Below are 18239 nucleotides of genomic sequence, written 5' to 3' on the forward strand. Positions count from 1 at the left end.
GAATGAAAATCATGGAGCTAACAGATTTAAACACAAATTTGACATAAATTGTTCATTGAGAGATTACTAAAAAAAGTGGGCAGTGCAATACCAATTCCCTTACGTTGGAATTCTGTGGAAAATCTGAATTCCGAATTTACAGTCAAAAAAATATCAGATTTTTCATGTTAAAGTCAGACTTCTCACTTTAAAGTTGGAATTCTGAGAAAAATGTCAGAATTCTAGATTTAAAGTCAGAATTCTTGAGGAAAAAAGTTATTATACTATGATTTTCATGGTCTGATCAAACTTAATAACTCAGTTCAAAACAGCAAGTATTTTTTATAAACATTTTGTTTATTAATTTGTTCTTTCATCTTTTTGTTAATAAAACTTTCTTCCTGCATTCAAACGAGAAAAGAATAGAAAGAGCGGAGAGAGGAACGTTTTAAATCATCATGGGGGGGAGGGGGGGGGTAGAGATTTAGAGTCAAACTTGAGGTTGATATTGTTCTAATGTTTGGTCTTCCTGGTAAACCACTGGCGGCTTCTTTTCCATAGAGGTTTCTTTTTAGCGTGGCTGAACCGCTCTTCTTCTATTTCCACATCTTTGGCTTTCAGTTGGTTCTGTGCTTCTACCAGGGCGTTCTCCAGCAGGGTCACCTTTTCTTTCACCTGCTCCTCCAGACTGCAGTAGGCCTGCTCCTTTGACTTCACCACTTCTAACATGTTGGCGTTCACCTCCAACAGTTGCTCGTGTTGATCACTTTGATTTTTGAATTTATCCTGCGCCTGCCTGAGATCGGCCCTCAGAACGTCGTTTTCAATTTTCTGCTCATGGAATTCCTTTGTGGAAACATCCAGAGCCAGTTTGAGTTGGGCCAGGTCCTTCTCTTGTAATTCAAACAGGTACGTGGCAAAGAATTTCTTTTTTCTCCTCTTTGCACATGTGATACACCCTGGTGGTGCTTGGTCAGGTACCAGTGTGCAACCTGGTTCACAGGGACTCACTGGTACGGTGGCTGGTGGATGGTTCACCTGTTCATCATCACCCTTGTCTCCAGGAGACGATGGTTGGCCTCCCTTCATCTTCTGCGTCTTAACCTTCTTCCTACGAGGTGGCTTTAGCAGGTGGAATGACGCCCCTTTGAATTTGTTAAATAAGGGCTCAGAATCCACAAAGTCACTAAAAGTAACGTCCATCGCTGGTTTTTGATCCGTCATCAACGTTTCAAGAAACAAAAGCAAGAGAATGTTCAACAAGGGTGTAGTTTTTAGAGCTGTGAGCTTTGTGTGCTACTCTAGAAGAATCTAGGCACTTTCAAGTCATTTTGCTTTCATCTCCTGTGTTTGTTTTCATTTCTGTTGTCATGGTTACAATCAACACAACATTCTAAATGATGATTTGCTGCTGCTTTGTTAACAAACAATAAAATAATGAAATTAAATAATTCTAAACAGGGTTGAGAACCCCCCCCCACCCGAGAAAAAATAAATAAATAAAAAAAAACTCAGGTGAATTAAAAGCCAAGGATTTAAAGTGGATTTAAAGCAGGATTTGAAAGTCTTCAGTGCGGGGGCCGGTTAAATGTTACTTTACAGCAGAGTTTCTCAAATGGGGGTACGTGTACCCCTAGGGTTACGCAAAGGCACTACAGGGGGGACTTTAGGGAGAGAGTGGAAAAATAACAAATAAAATGTCAGTCTTTGTCCCCCCCCAGGCATGAGATGACTGGAAATAATAAAAACTATAAATAATAAAAAAATCTATTCAGTAGCCACTAAATCTATTTTTTTAACCTATGTGGGGTCGCCTGCAATTTCTGAAAAATTTAATTTGTTTTTTGTAATTATTATTATTATTTATTATTAAAAAAACAACACAATCTTAAACAACTGTATTTCTATATTTTTACTTTGTGAATATAGTTAAACTAAAATGCAGTAAAAATAAATACATATCTGAGCTCAAACATGATTGAAAACTATCAAAATAGGGTCACGATCCAAAAAAGGTTGTTCACCACTGCATTAAATACTGTTTCTTTCCACTTATTTACCAAGTTAGATTCTTTAAAATGTGTGTTATCACTCGTTCATTTCATCATTATGCTATACTGTTTTTTTAAAATAGTTTTCTATGCAAAATGTTGTAGTTGAACAAAGGGGGGTACTAGGATTCAGAAATAAGAGAAAGGGGGTACTTGAGCCAAAATATTGTTCTCACACTTTTTACTTTTTTGGGACATGAAAATAGAGGCTCTACTTTTTGTCATCAGAATATGTGTTAAACTAAAGCTACAGAATACACAAACCTTTACAAAAATTATAAAGTACAATTGAATATGCCACAAAACCAAGAAATATACAAAACTTTACTCAATGAAAAATGTTTTGGTGTGACTGTGTAGCTACAAGTCTACAGCCCTATGAACTACACGGCCAGTATAAAAGCATCAGATTTCAAAAATAATGTAAAAACTGTTTATTTTAATTAGGGGGTATAATATTTCAATTGCTAAAATTGTCAAACAATGTGTTTTTAAGCAGCATGACTTGTATTTTAATGTAAAATAAGATTACTATACTGTAATATTTATTTAATTTGTGTTTACAAGGAGATTGTTTTGGGGGGACGCACGACCCCTTCATCCCTCACCATGATTTGCGCCCTCGTCCCCTTTGTCCAATTACAACATTTTGCCCAGAATACTGTGAAAAAACAACAATAGAGCACAATGATGGAATAAATGAGGAATGAAAAATCATGGAGCTAACAGATTTAAACACAAATTTGACATAAATTGTTCATTGAGAGATTACTAAAAAAAGTGGGCAGTGCAATACCAATTCCCTTACGTTGGAATTCTGTGGAAAATCTGAATTCCGAATTTACAGTCAAAAAAATATCAGATTTTTCATGTTAAAGTCAGACTTCTCACTTTAAAGTTGGAATTCTGAGAAAAATGTCAGAATTCTAGATTTAAAGTCAGAATTCTTGAGGAAAAAAGTTATTATACTATGATTTTCATGGTCTGATCAAACTTAATAACTCAGTTCAAAACAGCAAGTATTTTTTATAAACATTTTGTTTATTAATTTGTTCTTTCATCTTTTTGTTAATAAAAGTTTCTTCCTGCATTCAAACGAGAAAAGAATAGAAAGAGCGGAGAGAGGAACGTTTTAAATCATCATGGGGGGGAGGGGGGGGGGTAGAGATTTAGAGTCAAACTTGAGGTTGATATTGTTCTAATGTTTGGTCTTCCTGGTAAACCACTGGCGGCTTCTTTTCCATAGAGGTTTCTTTTTAGCGTGGCTGAACCGCTCTTCTTCTATTTCCACATCTTTGGCTTTCAGTTGGTTCTGTGCTTCTACCAGGGCGTTCTCCAGCAGGGTCACCTTTTCTTTCACCTGCTCCTCCAGACTGCAGTAGGCCTGCTCCTTTGACTTCACCACTTCTAACATGTTGGCGTTCACCTCCAACAGTTGCTCGTGTTGATCACTTTGATTTTTGAATTTATCCTGCGCCTGCCTGAGATCGGCCCTCAGAACGTCGTTTTCAATTTTCTGCTCATGGAATTCCTTTGTGGAAACATCCAGAGCCAGTTTGAGTTGGGCCAGGTCCTTCTCTTGTAATTCAAACAGGTACGTGGCAAAGAATTTCTTTTTTCTCCTCTTTGCACATGTGATACACCCTGGTGGTGCTTGGTCAGGTACCAGTGTGCAGCCTGGTTCACAGGGACTCACTGGTACGGTGGCTGGTGGATGGTTCACCTGTTCATCATCACCCTTGTCTCCAGGAGACGATGGTTGGCCTCCCTTCATCTTCTGCGTCTTAACCTTCTTCCTACGAGGTGGCTTTAGCAGGTGGAATGACGCCCCTTTGAATTTGTTAAATAAGGGCTCAGAATCCCCAAAGTCACTAAAAGTAACGTCCATCGCTGGTTTTTGATCCGTCGTCAACGTTTCAAGAAACAAAAGCAAGAGAATGTTCAACAAGAGTGTAGTTTTTAGAGCTGTGAGCTTTGAGCTGTGTGTGCTACTCTAGAAGAATCTAGGCACTTTCAAGTCATTTTGCTTTCATCTCCTGTGTTTGTTTTCATTTCTGTTGTCATGGTTACAATCAACACAACATTCTAAATCATGATTTGCTGCTGCTTTGTTAACCAACAATAAAATAATGAAATTAAATAATTCTAAACAGGGTTGAGAACCCCCCCCCCACCCGAGAAAAAATAAATAAATAAAAAAAAACTCAGGTGAATTAAAAGCCAAGGATTTAAAGTGGATTTAAAGCAGGATTTGAAAGTCTTCAGTGCGGGGGCCGGTTAAATGTTACTTTACAGCAGAGTTTCTCAAATGGGGGTACGTGTACCCCTAGGGTTACGCAAAGGCACTACAGGGGGGACTTTAGGGAGAGAGTGGAAAAATAACAAATAAAATGTCAGTCTTTGTCCCCCCCCAGGCATGAGATGACTGGAAATAATAAAAACTATAAATAATAAAAAAATCTATTCAGTAGCCACTAAATCTATTTTTTTAACCTATGTGGGGTCGCCTGCAATTTCTGAAAAATTTAATTTGTTTTTTGTAATTATTATTATTATTTATTATTAAAAAAACAACACAATCTTAAACAACTGTATTTCTATATTTTTACTTTGTGAATATAGTTAAACTAAAATGCAGTAAAAATAAATACATATCTGAGCTCAAACATGATTGAAAACTATCAAAATAGGGTCACGATCCAAAAAAGGTTGTTCACCACTGCATTAAATACTGTTTCTTTCCACTTATTTACCAAGTTAGATTCTTTAAAATGTGTGTTATCACTCGTTCATTTCATCATTATGCTATACTGTTTTTTTAAAATAGTTTTCTATGCAAAATGTTGTAGTTGAACAAAGGGGGTACTAGGATTCAGAAATAAGAGAAAGGGGGGTACTTGAGCCAAAAAATTGTTCTCACACTTTTTACTTTTTTGGGACATGAAAATAGAGGCTCTACTTTTTGTCATCAGAATATGTGTTAAACTAAAGCTACAGAATACACAAACCTTTACAAAAATTATAAAGTACAATTGAATATGCCACAAAACCAAGAAATATACAAAACTTTACTCAATGAAAAATGTTTTGGTGTGACTGTGTAGCTACAAGTCTACAGCCCTATGAACTACACGGCCAGTATAAAAGCATCAGATTTCAAAAATAATGTAAAAACTGTTTATTTTAATTAGGGGGTATAATATTTCAATTGCTAAAATTGTCAAACAATGTGTTTTTAAGCAGCATGACTTGTATTTTAATGTAAAATAAGATTACTATACTGTAATATTTATTTAATTTGTGTTTACAAGGAGATTGTTTTGGGGGGACGCACGACCCCTTCATCTCTCACCATGATTTGCGCCCTCGTCCCCTTTGTCCAATTACAACATTTTGCCCAGAATACTGTGAAAAAACAACAATAGAGCACAATGATGGAATAAATGAGGAATGAAAAATCATGGAGCTAACAGATTTAAACACAAATTTGACATAAATTGTTCATTGAGAGATTACTAAAAAAAGTGGGCAGTGCAATACCAATTCCCTTACGTTGGAATTCTGTGGAAAATCTGAATTCCGAATTTACAGTCAAAAAAATATCAGATTTTTCATGTTAAAGTCAGACTTCTCACTTTAAAGTTGGAATTCTGAGAAAAATGTCAGAATTCTAGATTTAAAGTCAGAATTCTTGAGGAAAAAAGTTATTATACTATGATTTTCATGGTCTGATCAAACTTAATAACTCAGTTCAAAACAGCAAGTATTTTTTATAAACATTTTGTTTATTAATTTGTTCTTTCATCTTTTTGTTAATAAAACTTTCTTCCTGCATTCAAACGAGAAAAGAATAGAAAGAGCGGAGAGAGGAACGTTTTAAATCATCATGGGGGGGAGGGGGGGGGGGTAGAGATTTAGAGTCAAACTTGAGGTTGATATTGTTCTAATGTTTGGTCTTCCTGGTAAACCACTGGCGGCTTCTTTTCCATAGAGGTTTCTTTTTAGCGTGGCTGAACCGCTCTTCTTCTATTTCCACATCTTTGGCTTTCAGTTGGTTCTGTGCTTCTACCAGGGCGTTCTCCAGCAGGGTCACCTTTTCTTTCACCTGCTCCTCCAGACTGCAGTAGGCCTGCTCCTTTGACTTCACCACTTCTAACATGTTGGCGTTCACCTCCAACAGTTGCTCGTGTTGATCACTTTGATTTTTGAATTTATCCTGCGCCTGCCTGAGATCGGCCCTCAGAACGTCGTTTTCAATTTTCTGCTCATGGAATTCCTTTGTGGAAACATCCAGAGCCAGTTTGAGTTGGGCCAGGTCCTTCTCTTGTAATTCAAACAGGTACGTGGCAAAGAATTTCTTTTTTCTCCTCTTTGCACATGTGATACACCCTGGTGGTGCTTGGTCAGGTACCAGTGTGCAGCCTGGTTTACAGGGACTCACTGGTACGGTGGCTGGTGGATGGTTCACCTGTTCATCATCACCCTTGTCTCCAGGAGACGATGGTTGGCCTCCCTTCATCTTCTGCGTCTTAACCTTCTTCCTACGAGGTGGCTTTAGCAGGTGGAATGACGCCCCTTTGAATTTGTTAAATAAGGGCTCAGAATCCCCAAAGTCACTAAAAGTAACGTCCATCGCTGGTTTTTGATCCGTCGTCAACGTTTCAAGAAACAAAAGCAAGAGAATGTTCAACAAGAGTGTAGTTTTTAGAGCTGTGAGCTTTGAGCTGTGTGTGCTACTCTAGAAGAATCTAGGCACTTTCAAGTCATTTTGCTTTCATCTCCTGTGTTTGTTTTCATTTCTGTTGTCATGGTTACAATCAACACAACATTCTAAATCATGATTTGCTGCTGCTTTGTTAACCAACAATAAAATAATGAAATTAAATAATTCTAAACAGGGTTGAGAACCCCCCCCCCACCCGAGAAAAAATAAATAAATAAAAAAAAACTCAGGTGAATTAAAAGCCAAGGATTTAAAGTGGCTTTAAAGCAGGATTTGAAAGTCTTCAGTGCGGGGGCCGGTTAAATGTTACTTTACAGCAGGGTTTCTCAAATGGGGGTACGTGTGTTAGGGTTTGTTCTGTTTCCCTCCCCCTTGTGTTTTTTTTCTTTTTTTTGTTTCTCTGCAGGGCTGAGTGACGGGGGCGTGGCTGAGACCTGCAGCAACGAGGCACACCTGATCCTGGTTGATGAGCCTGATATATAAGCTCTGTTCAGTCCTCTCCATGCTGCCAGAAAATTCCGTCACGCTCGGTACTGTTGGAGCTGTTTTGTTTGAACACTGAGGATTTTTTGATACTTACCTGTTACCTCCTGTGCTCAGGATATCTTCTGTGCCTCACTGCCTGCTCCTGCTCCGTCTGCTCCCAGCCAGCCTCCGTCACCTCAGCCACTTCGTTTTTTTGTAAAAATAAATTCTCAAAGCTTTCCTGTCTCCGTCTCCGCTTTGGGGTCCGACTTGAAACCCTAACAGAATTTTCTGGCCAATATGGACCCCGCAGAGATGGGAAAATTCAGGCAAGCTTTGGCTTTGCAAGGGACTCGTGTTGGTCAACATGAAAAGACTCTTAATGAGATCGTGGATTCACTCCGTCAACTCAATAGCAATTTTTCTGAGTTGAGTAGCCGTCTTGACCAAGTTACAACTCACATTGCCGCAGCCAACTCTCCACCAGCTCAAGTTGAGGCTCCATCTGCTCCTGCGCCTCCAGACAGTCACCATTCCCTACCTCGTGAACCTTTCATCCCCACTCCTGCCAGATATTCAGGTGAAATAGGGTCATGTGGTCAGTTTATACACCAGTGTATGCTTGTTTTTAACCAACAGCCATTAACCTATTCCACTGATAAAGCTAGGGTTGCTTTTATTATGAGTTTGCTCGCGGGTAAAGCTTCAGCATGGGCTGTAGCTCTAGTCAATAGCAATTCTCCAGTATGTGATACTCTGGGTTCATTCACTAATGAGATGCGTAGAGTGTTTGACCACCCACTTCAAGGAAAGGAAGCCAGTAGCCGGCTACTTTCATTACGTCAAGGTGCAGGTTCAGTTACCACCTACTCCATAGATTTCCGTATCCTAGCAGCCGAGACTGGGTGGGATGAAAGGGCCTTGCAGGGAGTATTCTTCCGGGGTTTGAGTGAAGAGATTAAGGACCAGCTAGCTGCCCATGATGAGACCACCACTCTTGAGGAACTCATTTCCCTAGCCATACGTTTAGACAACCGTTTAGCAGAGAGGCGTAGGGAGAGAGCAGCTAGGAGAAGCCAACCCCCCCCACTTCTCTACACCAATCAGCCTCGTCAGCCAACACCTGCAGCTCGTCCACCCCCACAATCATACTCCACTTCTGTTCCTGCTACTTCCACCCAGAGTACTGAAGAACCCATGCAGCTGGGCAGGATGACACTCAGTTCTCAAGAGCGTCAGCGCCGGCTAAGCCTCAGACTATGCATGTATTGTGGACAAGCTGGACACCTTGTTGCTTACTGTTCAGCTCGGCCAAAAAGACCAGGCTCATCGGCCAGCGGAGGGGCGCTGGTGAGCCACACTCCCACGGATCCCCCCTCCAGGCGAATCCAGCTAGAAGGTACAGTGTCCAACTCTAAAGACTCTTTTTCCCTGCTAGCCCTAGTGGATTCCGGAGCCGATGATAATTTTATTGACAATTTGTTTGTTTCCCAGTGTAACATTCCCTCCGAGCCTCTCCCTGAGCCTAAGAATGTCTATGCCCTAGATGGGAAACTGCTGGCAACTGTAACTCACCGCACCATTCCCATTTCTTTGCGACTTTCTGGCAATCATCATGAGATCATATCCTTGTACATCGTGAGTTCACCTTCCTCCCCATTAGTTTTAGGCCTTCCCTGGCTTAAACGACACAACCCACATATAGACTGGTTAAAGCTGTCCATAGTAAATTGGAGTTTATTTTGTCACAATCATTGTCTCCATTCAGCCATTCCTCCTAACGCAAGCACACCTGCAAGCCTCAAGCCCATAGATCTGACCTTGGTACCAGTTGAATATCATGACCTCCAGGAGGTTTTTTCTAAGGATCAGGCCTTATCACTACCTCCTCACAGACCATATGACTGCAGCATTGACTTGATCTCAGGTGCACCATTGCCTACCAGTAAACTTTATAATCTGTCCAAGCCTGAGAGGGAGGCCATGGAGACGTACATTTCTGATTCCCTAGCTTCTGGCCTCATTCGACCTTCCTCTTCCCCTGTTGGAGCTGGGTTTTTTTTTGTTGACAAGAGGGACCGGACTCTACGCCCATGCATTGACTACAGGGGGCTAAATGACATAACGGTCAAGAACAAGTATCCTCTTCCCCTAATTGATTCTGCTTTTAGCTCTCTCCAAGAAGCCACCATTTTTACTAAACTTGATCTCCGGAATGCTTATCACCTGGTCCGCATTAAGGAAGGTGATGAGTGGAAGACAGCATTCAACACTCCTCTTGGACATTTTGAGTACCTAGTTATGCCATTTGGTTTAACTAATGCCCCAGCTGTTTTCCAGGCGCTCATTAATGATGTTTTACGTGACATGTTGAATCGCTTTGTTTTTGTATACATTGATGACATTTTGATTTTTTCTCGCTCGTTAGAGGAACATGTCCAGCATGTACGACTGGTACTTCAACGTCTTCTGGAGAACAGACTTTATGTTAAGGCTGAAAAGTGTGGGTTTCATCTACATTCTGTTGGTTTCCTTGGTTTTGTTGTCGAAGAGGGGAGGATTAAAGCAGATCCAGCAAGAGTAAGGGCCGTGGCTGATTGGCCAACTCCCACCAACAGAAAGCAACTCCAGAGTTTTTTGGGATTTGCCAACTTCTATAGGCGCTTTATTAGAGACTATAGTAAAGTGGCTGCACCTCTCAACAAACTTACGTCTATAAAGGTGCCTTTCAACTGGTCTGCTGAAGCAGGGGGAGCTTTTGTCAAGTTAAAGACTCTATTTTGTTCTGCTCCAATCTTGTCTCACCCAGATCCTTCATCACAATTCGTCATTGAAGTGGACGCATCCGACTCTGGCATTGGAGCTGTGCTTTCTCAACGCTCTGTTTCAGACCAAAAGCTACATCCATGTGCTTTCTATTCCCGACGACTGACCCCTGCGGAGAAAAATTATGATGTTGGCAACAGAGAGCTGCTGGCAGTCGTTGTGGCACTTAAGGAGTGGAGGCACTGGCTGGAGGGCTCGGTGCAACCGTTTATGGTATGGACAGATCACAAAAACTTATCTTATCTCCGCTCTGCACGCAGGCTAAACTCTCGCCAGGCTCGATGGGCGCTTTTCCTGGGTCGTTTCAACTTTACTTTGACTTACCGTCCAGGTTCCAGAAATGTCAAGCCAGATGCCTTGTCTCGCCAGTTTGCACCTCCTGTGGATGAACCTCCAGTGGAAACAATCCTGCCTTCTTCTTGTGTGGTTGGGGCAGCCCACTGGGAGGTCGAGAAGACCGTCCAGGAGGCCCTGGTTAACCATCCCTCACCTGATGGGTGTCCTCCAGGTCGCCTGTTTGTGCCTCCTTCAGCCAGATCCGTGGTGCTTCAGTGGGGCCATTCGTCCAAGCTCTCATGTCATCCTGGATTTCATCGCACCCTCTCCTTTGTTCGGGAGCGTTTCTGGTGGCCCACTATATCCGCCGACACTAAACAATATGTTGCTGCTTGCTCTGTCTGTGCCCGCAGTAAATCGTCCCATCGCGCTCCAGCTGGCTTACTCCGCCCACTGCCTATTCCACACCGTCCCTGGTCTCACATCGCGGTGGATTTCGTTACCGGTCTGCCTCCTTCTGACGGTAATACAGTCATTCTGTCCATTGTGGACCGCTTTTCGAAATCTGTACATTTCGTCCCTTTACCCAAGTTACCCTCTGCCTATGAGACTGCAAACTTGCTCGTTCAGCATGTCTTCAAACTGCATGGCATTCCTCAGGATATTGTGTCAGACAGAGGCCCACAGTTCTCCTCCCAGGTGTGGAGAGTTTTTTGTCGTGCTGTTGGTGCAACAGCCAGCTTGTCTTCAGGATATCATCCACAGACGAACGGCCAAACAGAGCGAGCAAATCAGGACCTGGAGGCAGCCCTTCGATGTGTCACCGCTCACAATCCGACTTCCTGGTCTATCCACCTCCCTTGGATTGAATATTCCCACAACTCCATGGTTTCCTCCGCAACCGGTATGTCCCCGTTTATGGCTGCTAATGGCTTTCAACCTCCTCTTTTTCCAAGCCAGGAGAGTCATGTTGCAGTTCCATCCATCCAAGGGCATCTACAGCGAGCTCGGCGGATTTGGCATGAAGTTCGAGCAGCTCTGTCTCGTACCGCTGCAAGGAATCAGAGGCTTGCTGACCGCCACCGCACTCCAGCGCCAGACTACAAGCCTGGCCAAAGAGTATGGCTATCATCTCGTGATCTTCCCCTGCAGACTGAGTCGAAGAAACTGTCTCCCCGGTTTGTTGGTCCGTACGAGATTGAGAGAGTCATTAATCCTATGGTTGTAAAGCTCAAGTTGCCTCCTTCGTTGAGAGTTCATCCTGCATTCCATGTATCTCTGCTGAAGCCAGTTGCCACGAGTCCTCTCAACCCTCCGGCCGAGCCCCCGCCACCCCCCCGGGTGGTGGACGATTATCCTGCCTTTACGGTTCGGCGGCTGCTGGATGTTCGGAGGCGGGGTCGTGGCTTCCAGTACTTGGTGGACTGGGAGGGTTACGGTCCGGAGGACCGCTCCTGGGTTTCCCGGTCCCTCATCTTGGACCCTGCTCTCCTCCGGGACTTCTATGCTGGGCATCCCACTAAGCCGGGTCGGCCGCCAGGAGGCGTCCCTTGAGGGGGGGGGTACTGTTAGGGTTTGTTCTGTTTCCCTCCCCCTTGTGTTTTTTTTCTTTTTTTTGTTTCTCTGCAGGGCTGAGTGACGGGGGCGTGGCTGAGACCTGCAGCAACGAGGCACACCTGATCCTGGTTGATGAGCCTGATATATAAGCTCTGTTCAGTCCTCTCCATGCTGCCAGAAAATTCCGTCACGCTCGGTACTGTTGGAGCTGTTTTGTTTGAACACTGAGGATTTTTTGATACTTACCTGTTACCTCCTGTGCTCAGGATATCTTCTGTGCCTCACTGCCTGCTCCTGCTCCGTCTGCTCCCAGCCAGCCTCCGTCACCTCAGCCACTTCGTTTTTTTGTAAAAATAAATTCTCAAAGCTTTCCTGTCTCCGTCTCCGCTTTGGGGTCCGACTTGAAACCCTAACAACGTGTACCCCTAGGGTTATGCAAAGGCGCTACAGGGGGGACTTTAGGGAGAGAGTGGAAAAATAACAAATGAAGTGTCAGTCTTTGTCCCCCCCCAGGCATGAGATGACTGGAAATAATAAAAACTATAAATAATAAAAAAATCTATTCAGTAGCCACTAAATCTAATTTTTTAACCTATGTGGGGTCGCCTGCAATTTCTGAAAAATTTAATTCGTTTTTTGTAATTATTATTATTATTTATTATTAAAAAAACAACACAATCTTAAACAACTGTATTTCTATACTTTTACTTTGTGAATATAGTTAAACTAAAATGCAGTAAAAATAAATACATATCTGAGCTCAAACATGATTGAAAACTATCAAAATAGGGTCACGATCCAAAAAAGGTTGTTCACCACTGCATTAAATACTGTTTCTTTCCACTTATTTACCAAGTTAGATTCTTTAAAATGTGTGTTATCACTCGTTCATTTCATCATTATGCTATACTGTTTTTTTAAAATAGTTTTCTATGCAAAATGTTGTAGTTGAACAAAGGGGGTACTAGGATTCAGAAATAAGAGAAAGGGGGGTACTTGAGCCAAAAAATTGTTCTCACACTTTTTACTTTTTTGGGACATGAAAATAGAGGCTCTACTTTTTGTCATCAGAATATGTGTTAAACTAAAGCTACAGAATACACAAACCTTTACAAAAATTATAAAGTACAATTGAATATGCCACAAAACCAAGAAATATACAAAACTTTACTCAATGAAAAATGTTTTGGTGTGACTGTGTAGCTACAAGTCTACAGCCCTATGAACTACACGGCCAGTATAAAAGCATCAGATTTCAAAAATAATGTAAAAACTGTTTATTTTAATTAGGGGGTATAATATTTCTATTGCTAAAATTGTCAAACAATGTGTTTTTAAGCAGCATGACTTGTATTTTAATGTAAAATAAGATTACTATACTGTAATATTTATTTAATTTGTGTTTACAAGGAGATTGTTTTGGGGGGACGCACGACCCCTTCATCCCTCACCATGATTTGCGCCCTCGTCCCCTTTGTCCAATTACAACATTTTGCCCAGAATACTGTGAAAAAACAACAATAGAGCACAATGATGGAATGAAAGAGGAATGAAAATTCATGGAGCTAACAGATTTAAACACAAATTTGACATAAATTGTTCATTGAGAGATTACTAAAAAAAGTGGGCAGTGCAATACCAATTCCCTTACGTTGGAATTCTGTGAAAAATCTGAATTCCGAATTTAAAGTCAAAAAAATATCAGATTTTTCATGTTAAAGTCAGACTTCTCATTTTAAAGTTGGAATTCTGAGAAAAATGTCAGAATTCTAGATTTAAAGTCAGAATTCTTGAGGAAAAAAGTTATTATACTATGATTTTCATGGTCTGATCAAACTTAATAACTCAGTTCAAAACAGCAAGTATTTTTATAAACATTTTTTTTATTAATTTGTTCTTTCATCTTTTTGTTAATAAAACTTTCTTCCTGCATTCAAACGAGAAAAGAATAGAAAGAGCGGAGAGAGGAACGTTTTAAATCATCATGGGGGGGGGGGGGGGGGGGGGGGGGGGATTTTGAGTCAAACTTGAGGTTTATATTGTTCTAATGTTTGGTCTTCCTGGTAAACCACTGGCGGCTTCTTTTCCATAGAGGTTTCTTTTTAGCGTGGCTAAACCGCTCTTCTTCTATTTCCACATCTTTGGCTTTCAGTTGGTTCTGTGCTTCTACCAGGGCGTTCTCCAGCAGGGTCACCTTTTCTTTCACCTGCTCCTCCAGACTGCAGTAGGCCTGCTCCTTTGACTTCACCACTTCTAACATGTTGGCGTTCACCTCCAACAGTTGCTCGTGTTGATCACTTTGATTTTTGAATTTATCCTGCGCCTGCCTGAGATCGGCCCTCAGAACGTCGTTTTCAATTTTCTGCTCATGGAATTCCTTTGTGGAAACATCCAGAGCCAGTTTGAGTTGGGCCAGGTCCTTCTCTTGTAATTCAAACAGGTACGTGGCAAAGAATTTCTTTTTTCTCCTCTTTGCACATGTGATACACCCTGGTGGTGTTTGGTCAGGTACCAGTGTGCAACCTGGTTCACAGGGACTCACTGGTACGGTGGCTGGTGGATGGTTCACCTGTTCATCATCACCCTTGTCTCCAGGAGACGATGGTTGGCCTCCCTTCATCTTCTGCGTCTTAACCTTCTTCCTACGAGGTGGCTTTAGCAGGTAGAATGACGCCCCATTGAATTTGTTAAATAAGGGCTCAGAATCCACAAAGTCACTAAAAGTAACGTCCATCGCTGGTTTTTGATCCGTCATCAACGTTTCAAGAAACAAAAGCAAGAGAATGTTCAACAAGTGTGTAGTTTTTAGAGCTGTGAGCTTTGAGCTGTGTGTGCTACTCTAGAAGAATCTAGGCACTTTCAAGTCATTTTGCTTTCATCTCCTGTGTTTGTTTTCATTTCTGTTGTCATGGTTACAATCAACACAACATTCTAAATCATGATTTGCTGCTGCTTTGTTAACAAACAATAAAATAATGAAATTAAATCATTCTAAACAGGGTTGAGAACCCCCCCCCACCCGAGAAAAAATAAATAAATAAAAAAAAACTGAGGTGAATTAAAAGCCAAGGATTTAAAGTGGATTTAAAGCAGGATTTGAAAGTCTTCAGTGCGGGGGCCGGTTAAATGTTACTTTACAGCAGGGTTTCTCAAATGGGGGTACGTGTACCCCTAGGGTTACGCAAAGGCACTACAGGGGGGACTTTAGGGAGAGAGTGGAAAAATAACAAATAAAATGTCAGTCTTTGTCCCCCCCCAGGCATGAGATGACTGGAAATCATAAAAACTATAAATAATAAAAAAATATATTCAGTAGCCACTAAATCTATTTTTTTAACCTATGTGGGGTCGCCTGCAATTTCTGAAAAATTTAATTAGTTTTTTGTAATTATTATTATTATTTATTATTAAAAAAACAACACAATCTTAAACAACTGTATTTCTATATTTTTACTTTGTGAATATAGTTAAACTAAAATGCAGTAAAAATAAATACATATCTGAGCTCAAACATGATTGAAAACTATCAAAATAGGGTCACGATCCAAAAAAGGTTGTTCACCACTGCATTAAATACTGTTTCTTTCCACTTATTTACCAAGTTAGATTCTTTAAAATGTGTGTTATCACTCGTTCATTTCATCATTATGCTATACTGTTTTTTTAAAATAGTTTTCTATGCAAAATGTTGTAGTTGAACAAAGGGGGTACTAGGATTCAGAAATAAGAGAAAGGGGGTACTTGAACCAAAAAATTGTTCTCACACTTTTTACTTTTTTGGGACATGAAAATAGAGGCTCTACTTTTTGTCATCAGAATATGTGTTAAACTAAAGCTACAGAATACACAAACCTTTACAAAAATTATAAAATACAATTGAATATGCCACAAAACCAAGAAATATACAAAACTTTACTCAATGAAAAATGTTTTGGTGTGACTGTGTAGCTACAAGTCTACAGCCCTATGAACTACACGGCCAGTATAAAAGCATCAGATTTCAAAAATAATGTAAAAACTGTTTATTTTAATTAGGGGGTATAATATTTCAATTGCTAAAATTGTCAAACAATGTGTTTTTAAGCAGCATGACTTGTATTTTAATGTAAAATAAGATTACTATACTGTAATATTTATTTAATTTGTGTTTACAAGGAGATTGTTTTGGGGGACGCATGACCCCTTCATCCCTCACCATGATTTGCGCCCTCGTCCCCTTTGTCCAATTACAACATTTTGCCCAGAATACTGTGAAAAAACAACAATAGAGCACAATGATGGAATGAAAGAGGAATGAAAATTCATGGAGCTAACAGATTTAAACACAAATTTGACATAAATTGTTCATTGAGAGATTACTAAAAAAAGTGGGCAGTGCAATACCAATTCCCTTACGTTGGAATTCTGTGAAAAATTTGAATTCCGAATTTAAACTAAAAAAAATATCAGATTTTTCATGTTAAAGTCAGACTTCTCACTTTAAAGTTGGAATTCTGAGAAAAATGTCAGAATTCTAGATTTAAAGTCAGAATTCTTGAGGAAAAAAGTTATTATACTATGATTTTCATGGTCTGATCAAACTTAATAACTCAGTTCAAAACAGCAATTATTTTTATAAACATTTTGTTTATTCATTTGTTCTTTCATCTTTTTGTTAATAAAACTTTTTTCCTGCATTCAAACGAAAAAAGAATAGAAAGAGCGGAGAGAGGAACGTTTTAAATCATCATGGGGGGGTTAGAGATTTAGAGTCAAACTTGAGGTTTATATTGTTCTAATGTTTGGTCTTCCTGGTAAACCACTGGCGGCTTCTTTTCCATAGAGGTTTCTTTTTAGCGTGGCTGAACCGCTCTTCTTCTATTTCCACATCTTTGGCTTTCAGTTGGTTCTGTGCTTCTACCAGGGCGTTCTCCAGCAGGGTCACCTTTGCTTTCACCTGCTCCTCCAGACTGCAGTAGGCCGGCTCCTTTGACTTCACCACTTCTAACATGTTGGCGTTCACCTCCAACAGTTGCTCGTGTTGATCACTTTGATTTTTGAATTTATCCTGCGCCTGCCTGAGATCGGCCCTCAGAACGTCGTTTTCAATTTTCTGCTCATGGAATTCCTTTGTGGAAACATCCAGAGCCAGTTTGAGTTGGGCCAGGTCCTTCTCTTGTAATTCAAACAGGTACGTGGCAAAGAATTTCTTTTTTCTCCTCTTTGCACATGTGATACACCCTGGTGGTGCTTGGTCAGGTACCAGTGTGCAGCCTGGTTCACAGGGACTCACTGGTACGGTGGCTGGTGGATGGTTCACCTGTTCATCATCACCCTTGTCTCCAGGAGACGATGGTTGGCCTCCCTTCATCTTCTGCGTCTTAACCTTCTTCCTACGAGGTGGCTTTAGCAGGTGGAATGACGCCCCTTTGAATTTGTTAAATAAGGGCTCAGAATCCCCAAAGTCACTAAAAGTAACGTCCATCGCTGGTTTTTGATCCGTCGTCAACGTTTCAAGAAACAAAAGCAAGAGAATGTTCAACAAGAGTGTAGTTTTTAGAGCTGTGAGCTTTGAGCTGTGTGTGCTACTCTAGAAGAATCTAGGCACTTTCAAGTCATTTTGCTTTCATCTCCTGTGTTTGTTTTCATTTCCGTTGTCATGGTTACAATCAACACAACATTCTAAATGATGATTTGCTGCTGCTTTGTTAACAAACAATAAAATAATGAAATTAAATAATTCTAAACAGGGTTGAGAACCCCCCCCCCACCCGAGAAAAAATAAATAAATAAAAAAAAACTCAGGTGAATTAAAAGCCAAGGATTTAAAGTGGATTTAAAGCAGGATTTGAAAGTCTTCAGTGCGGTGGCCGGTTAAATGTTACTTTACAGCAGGGTTTCTCAAATGGGGGTACGTGTACCCCTAGGGTTACACAAAGGCACTACAGGGGGGACTTTAGGGAGAGAGTGGAAAAATAACAAATAAAATGTCAGTCTTTGTCCCCCCCCAGGCATGAGATGACTGGAAATAATAAAAACGATAAATAATAAAAAAAATCTATTCAGTAGCCACTAAATCTATTTTTTTAACCTATGTGGGGTCACCTGCAATTTCTGAAAAATTTAATTTGTTTTTTGTAATTATTATTATTATTTATTATTAAAAAAACAACACAATCTTAAACAACTGTATTTCTATACTTTTACTTTGTGAATATAGTTAAACTAAAATGCAGTAAAAATAAATACATATCTGAGCTCAAACATGATTGAAAACTATCAAAATAGGGTCACGATCCAAAAAAGGTTGTTCACCACTGCATTAAATACTGTTTCTTTCCACTTATTTACCAAGTTAGATTCTTTAAAATGTGTGTTATCAC

At 40.5% G+C, this 18239-nt stretch overlaps 1 protein-coding gene across 1 annotated transcript; it reads left to right on the forward strand.

Moving 5' to 3' along the window:
* The first annotated feature begins 8481 nt into the window (after positions 1–8481).
* LOC114470713 (uncharacterized) lies at positions 8482–11750 on the forward strand. Its single transcript, XM_028459057.1, has 3 exons — positions 8482–8617; positions 8987–10257; positions 10376–11750. The coding sequence occupies exons 1-3, from the start codon at positions 8482–8484 to the stop codon at positions 11546–11548; spliced, it is 2580 nt and encodes an 859-aa protein (XP_028314858.1). The 3' UTR covers positions 11549–11750.
* The last annotated feature ends 6489 nt before the right edge of the window (positions 11751–18239 follow it).

This window comes from Gouania willdenowi, chromosome 10 (genome assembly GCF_900634775.1).
Source record: "Gouania willdenowi chromosome 10, fGouWil2.1, whole genome shotgun sequence".
NCBI lineage: Eukaryota > Metazoa > Chordata > Actinopteri > Blenniiformes > Gobiesocidae > Gouania > Gouania willdenowi.

What these genes read in the sequence shown, in the direction of transcription:
- LOC114470713 (XM_028459057.1), top strand. Translation starts at nt 8,482, where the DNA reads ATGTATTGTGGACAAGCTGGACACCTTGTTGCTTACTGTTCAGCTCGG. An exon ending in CAGGCGAATCCAGCTAGAAG is followed by an intron (nt 8,618 to 8,986) that starts GTACAGTGTCCA and finishes GTCTCCATTCAG; the next exon opens with CCATTCCTCCTAACGCAAGC. An exon ending in GCTCGGTGCAACCGTTTATG is followed by an intron (nt 10,258 to 10,375) that starts GTATGGACAGAT and finishes CTTACCGTCCAG; the next exon opens with GTTCCAGAAATGTCAAGCCA.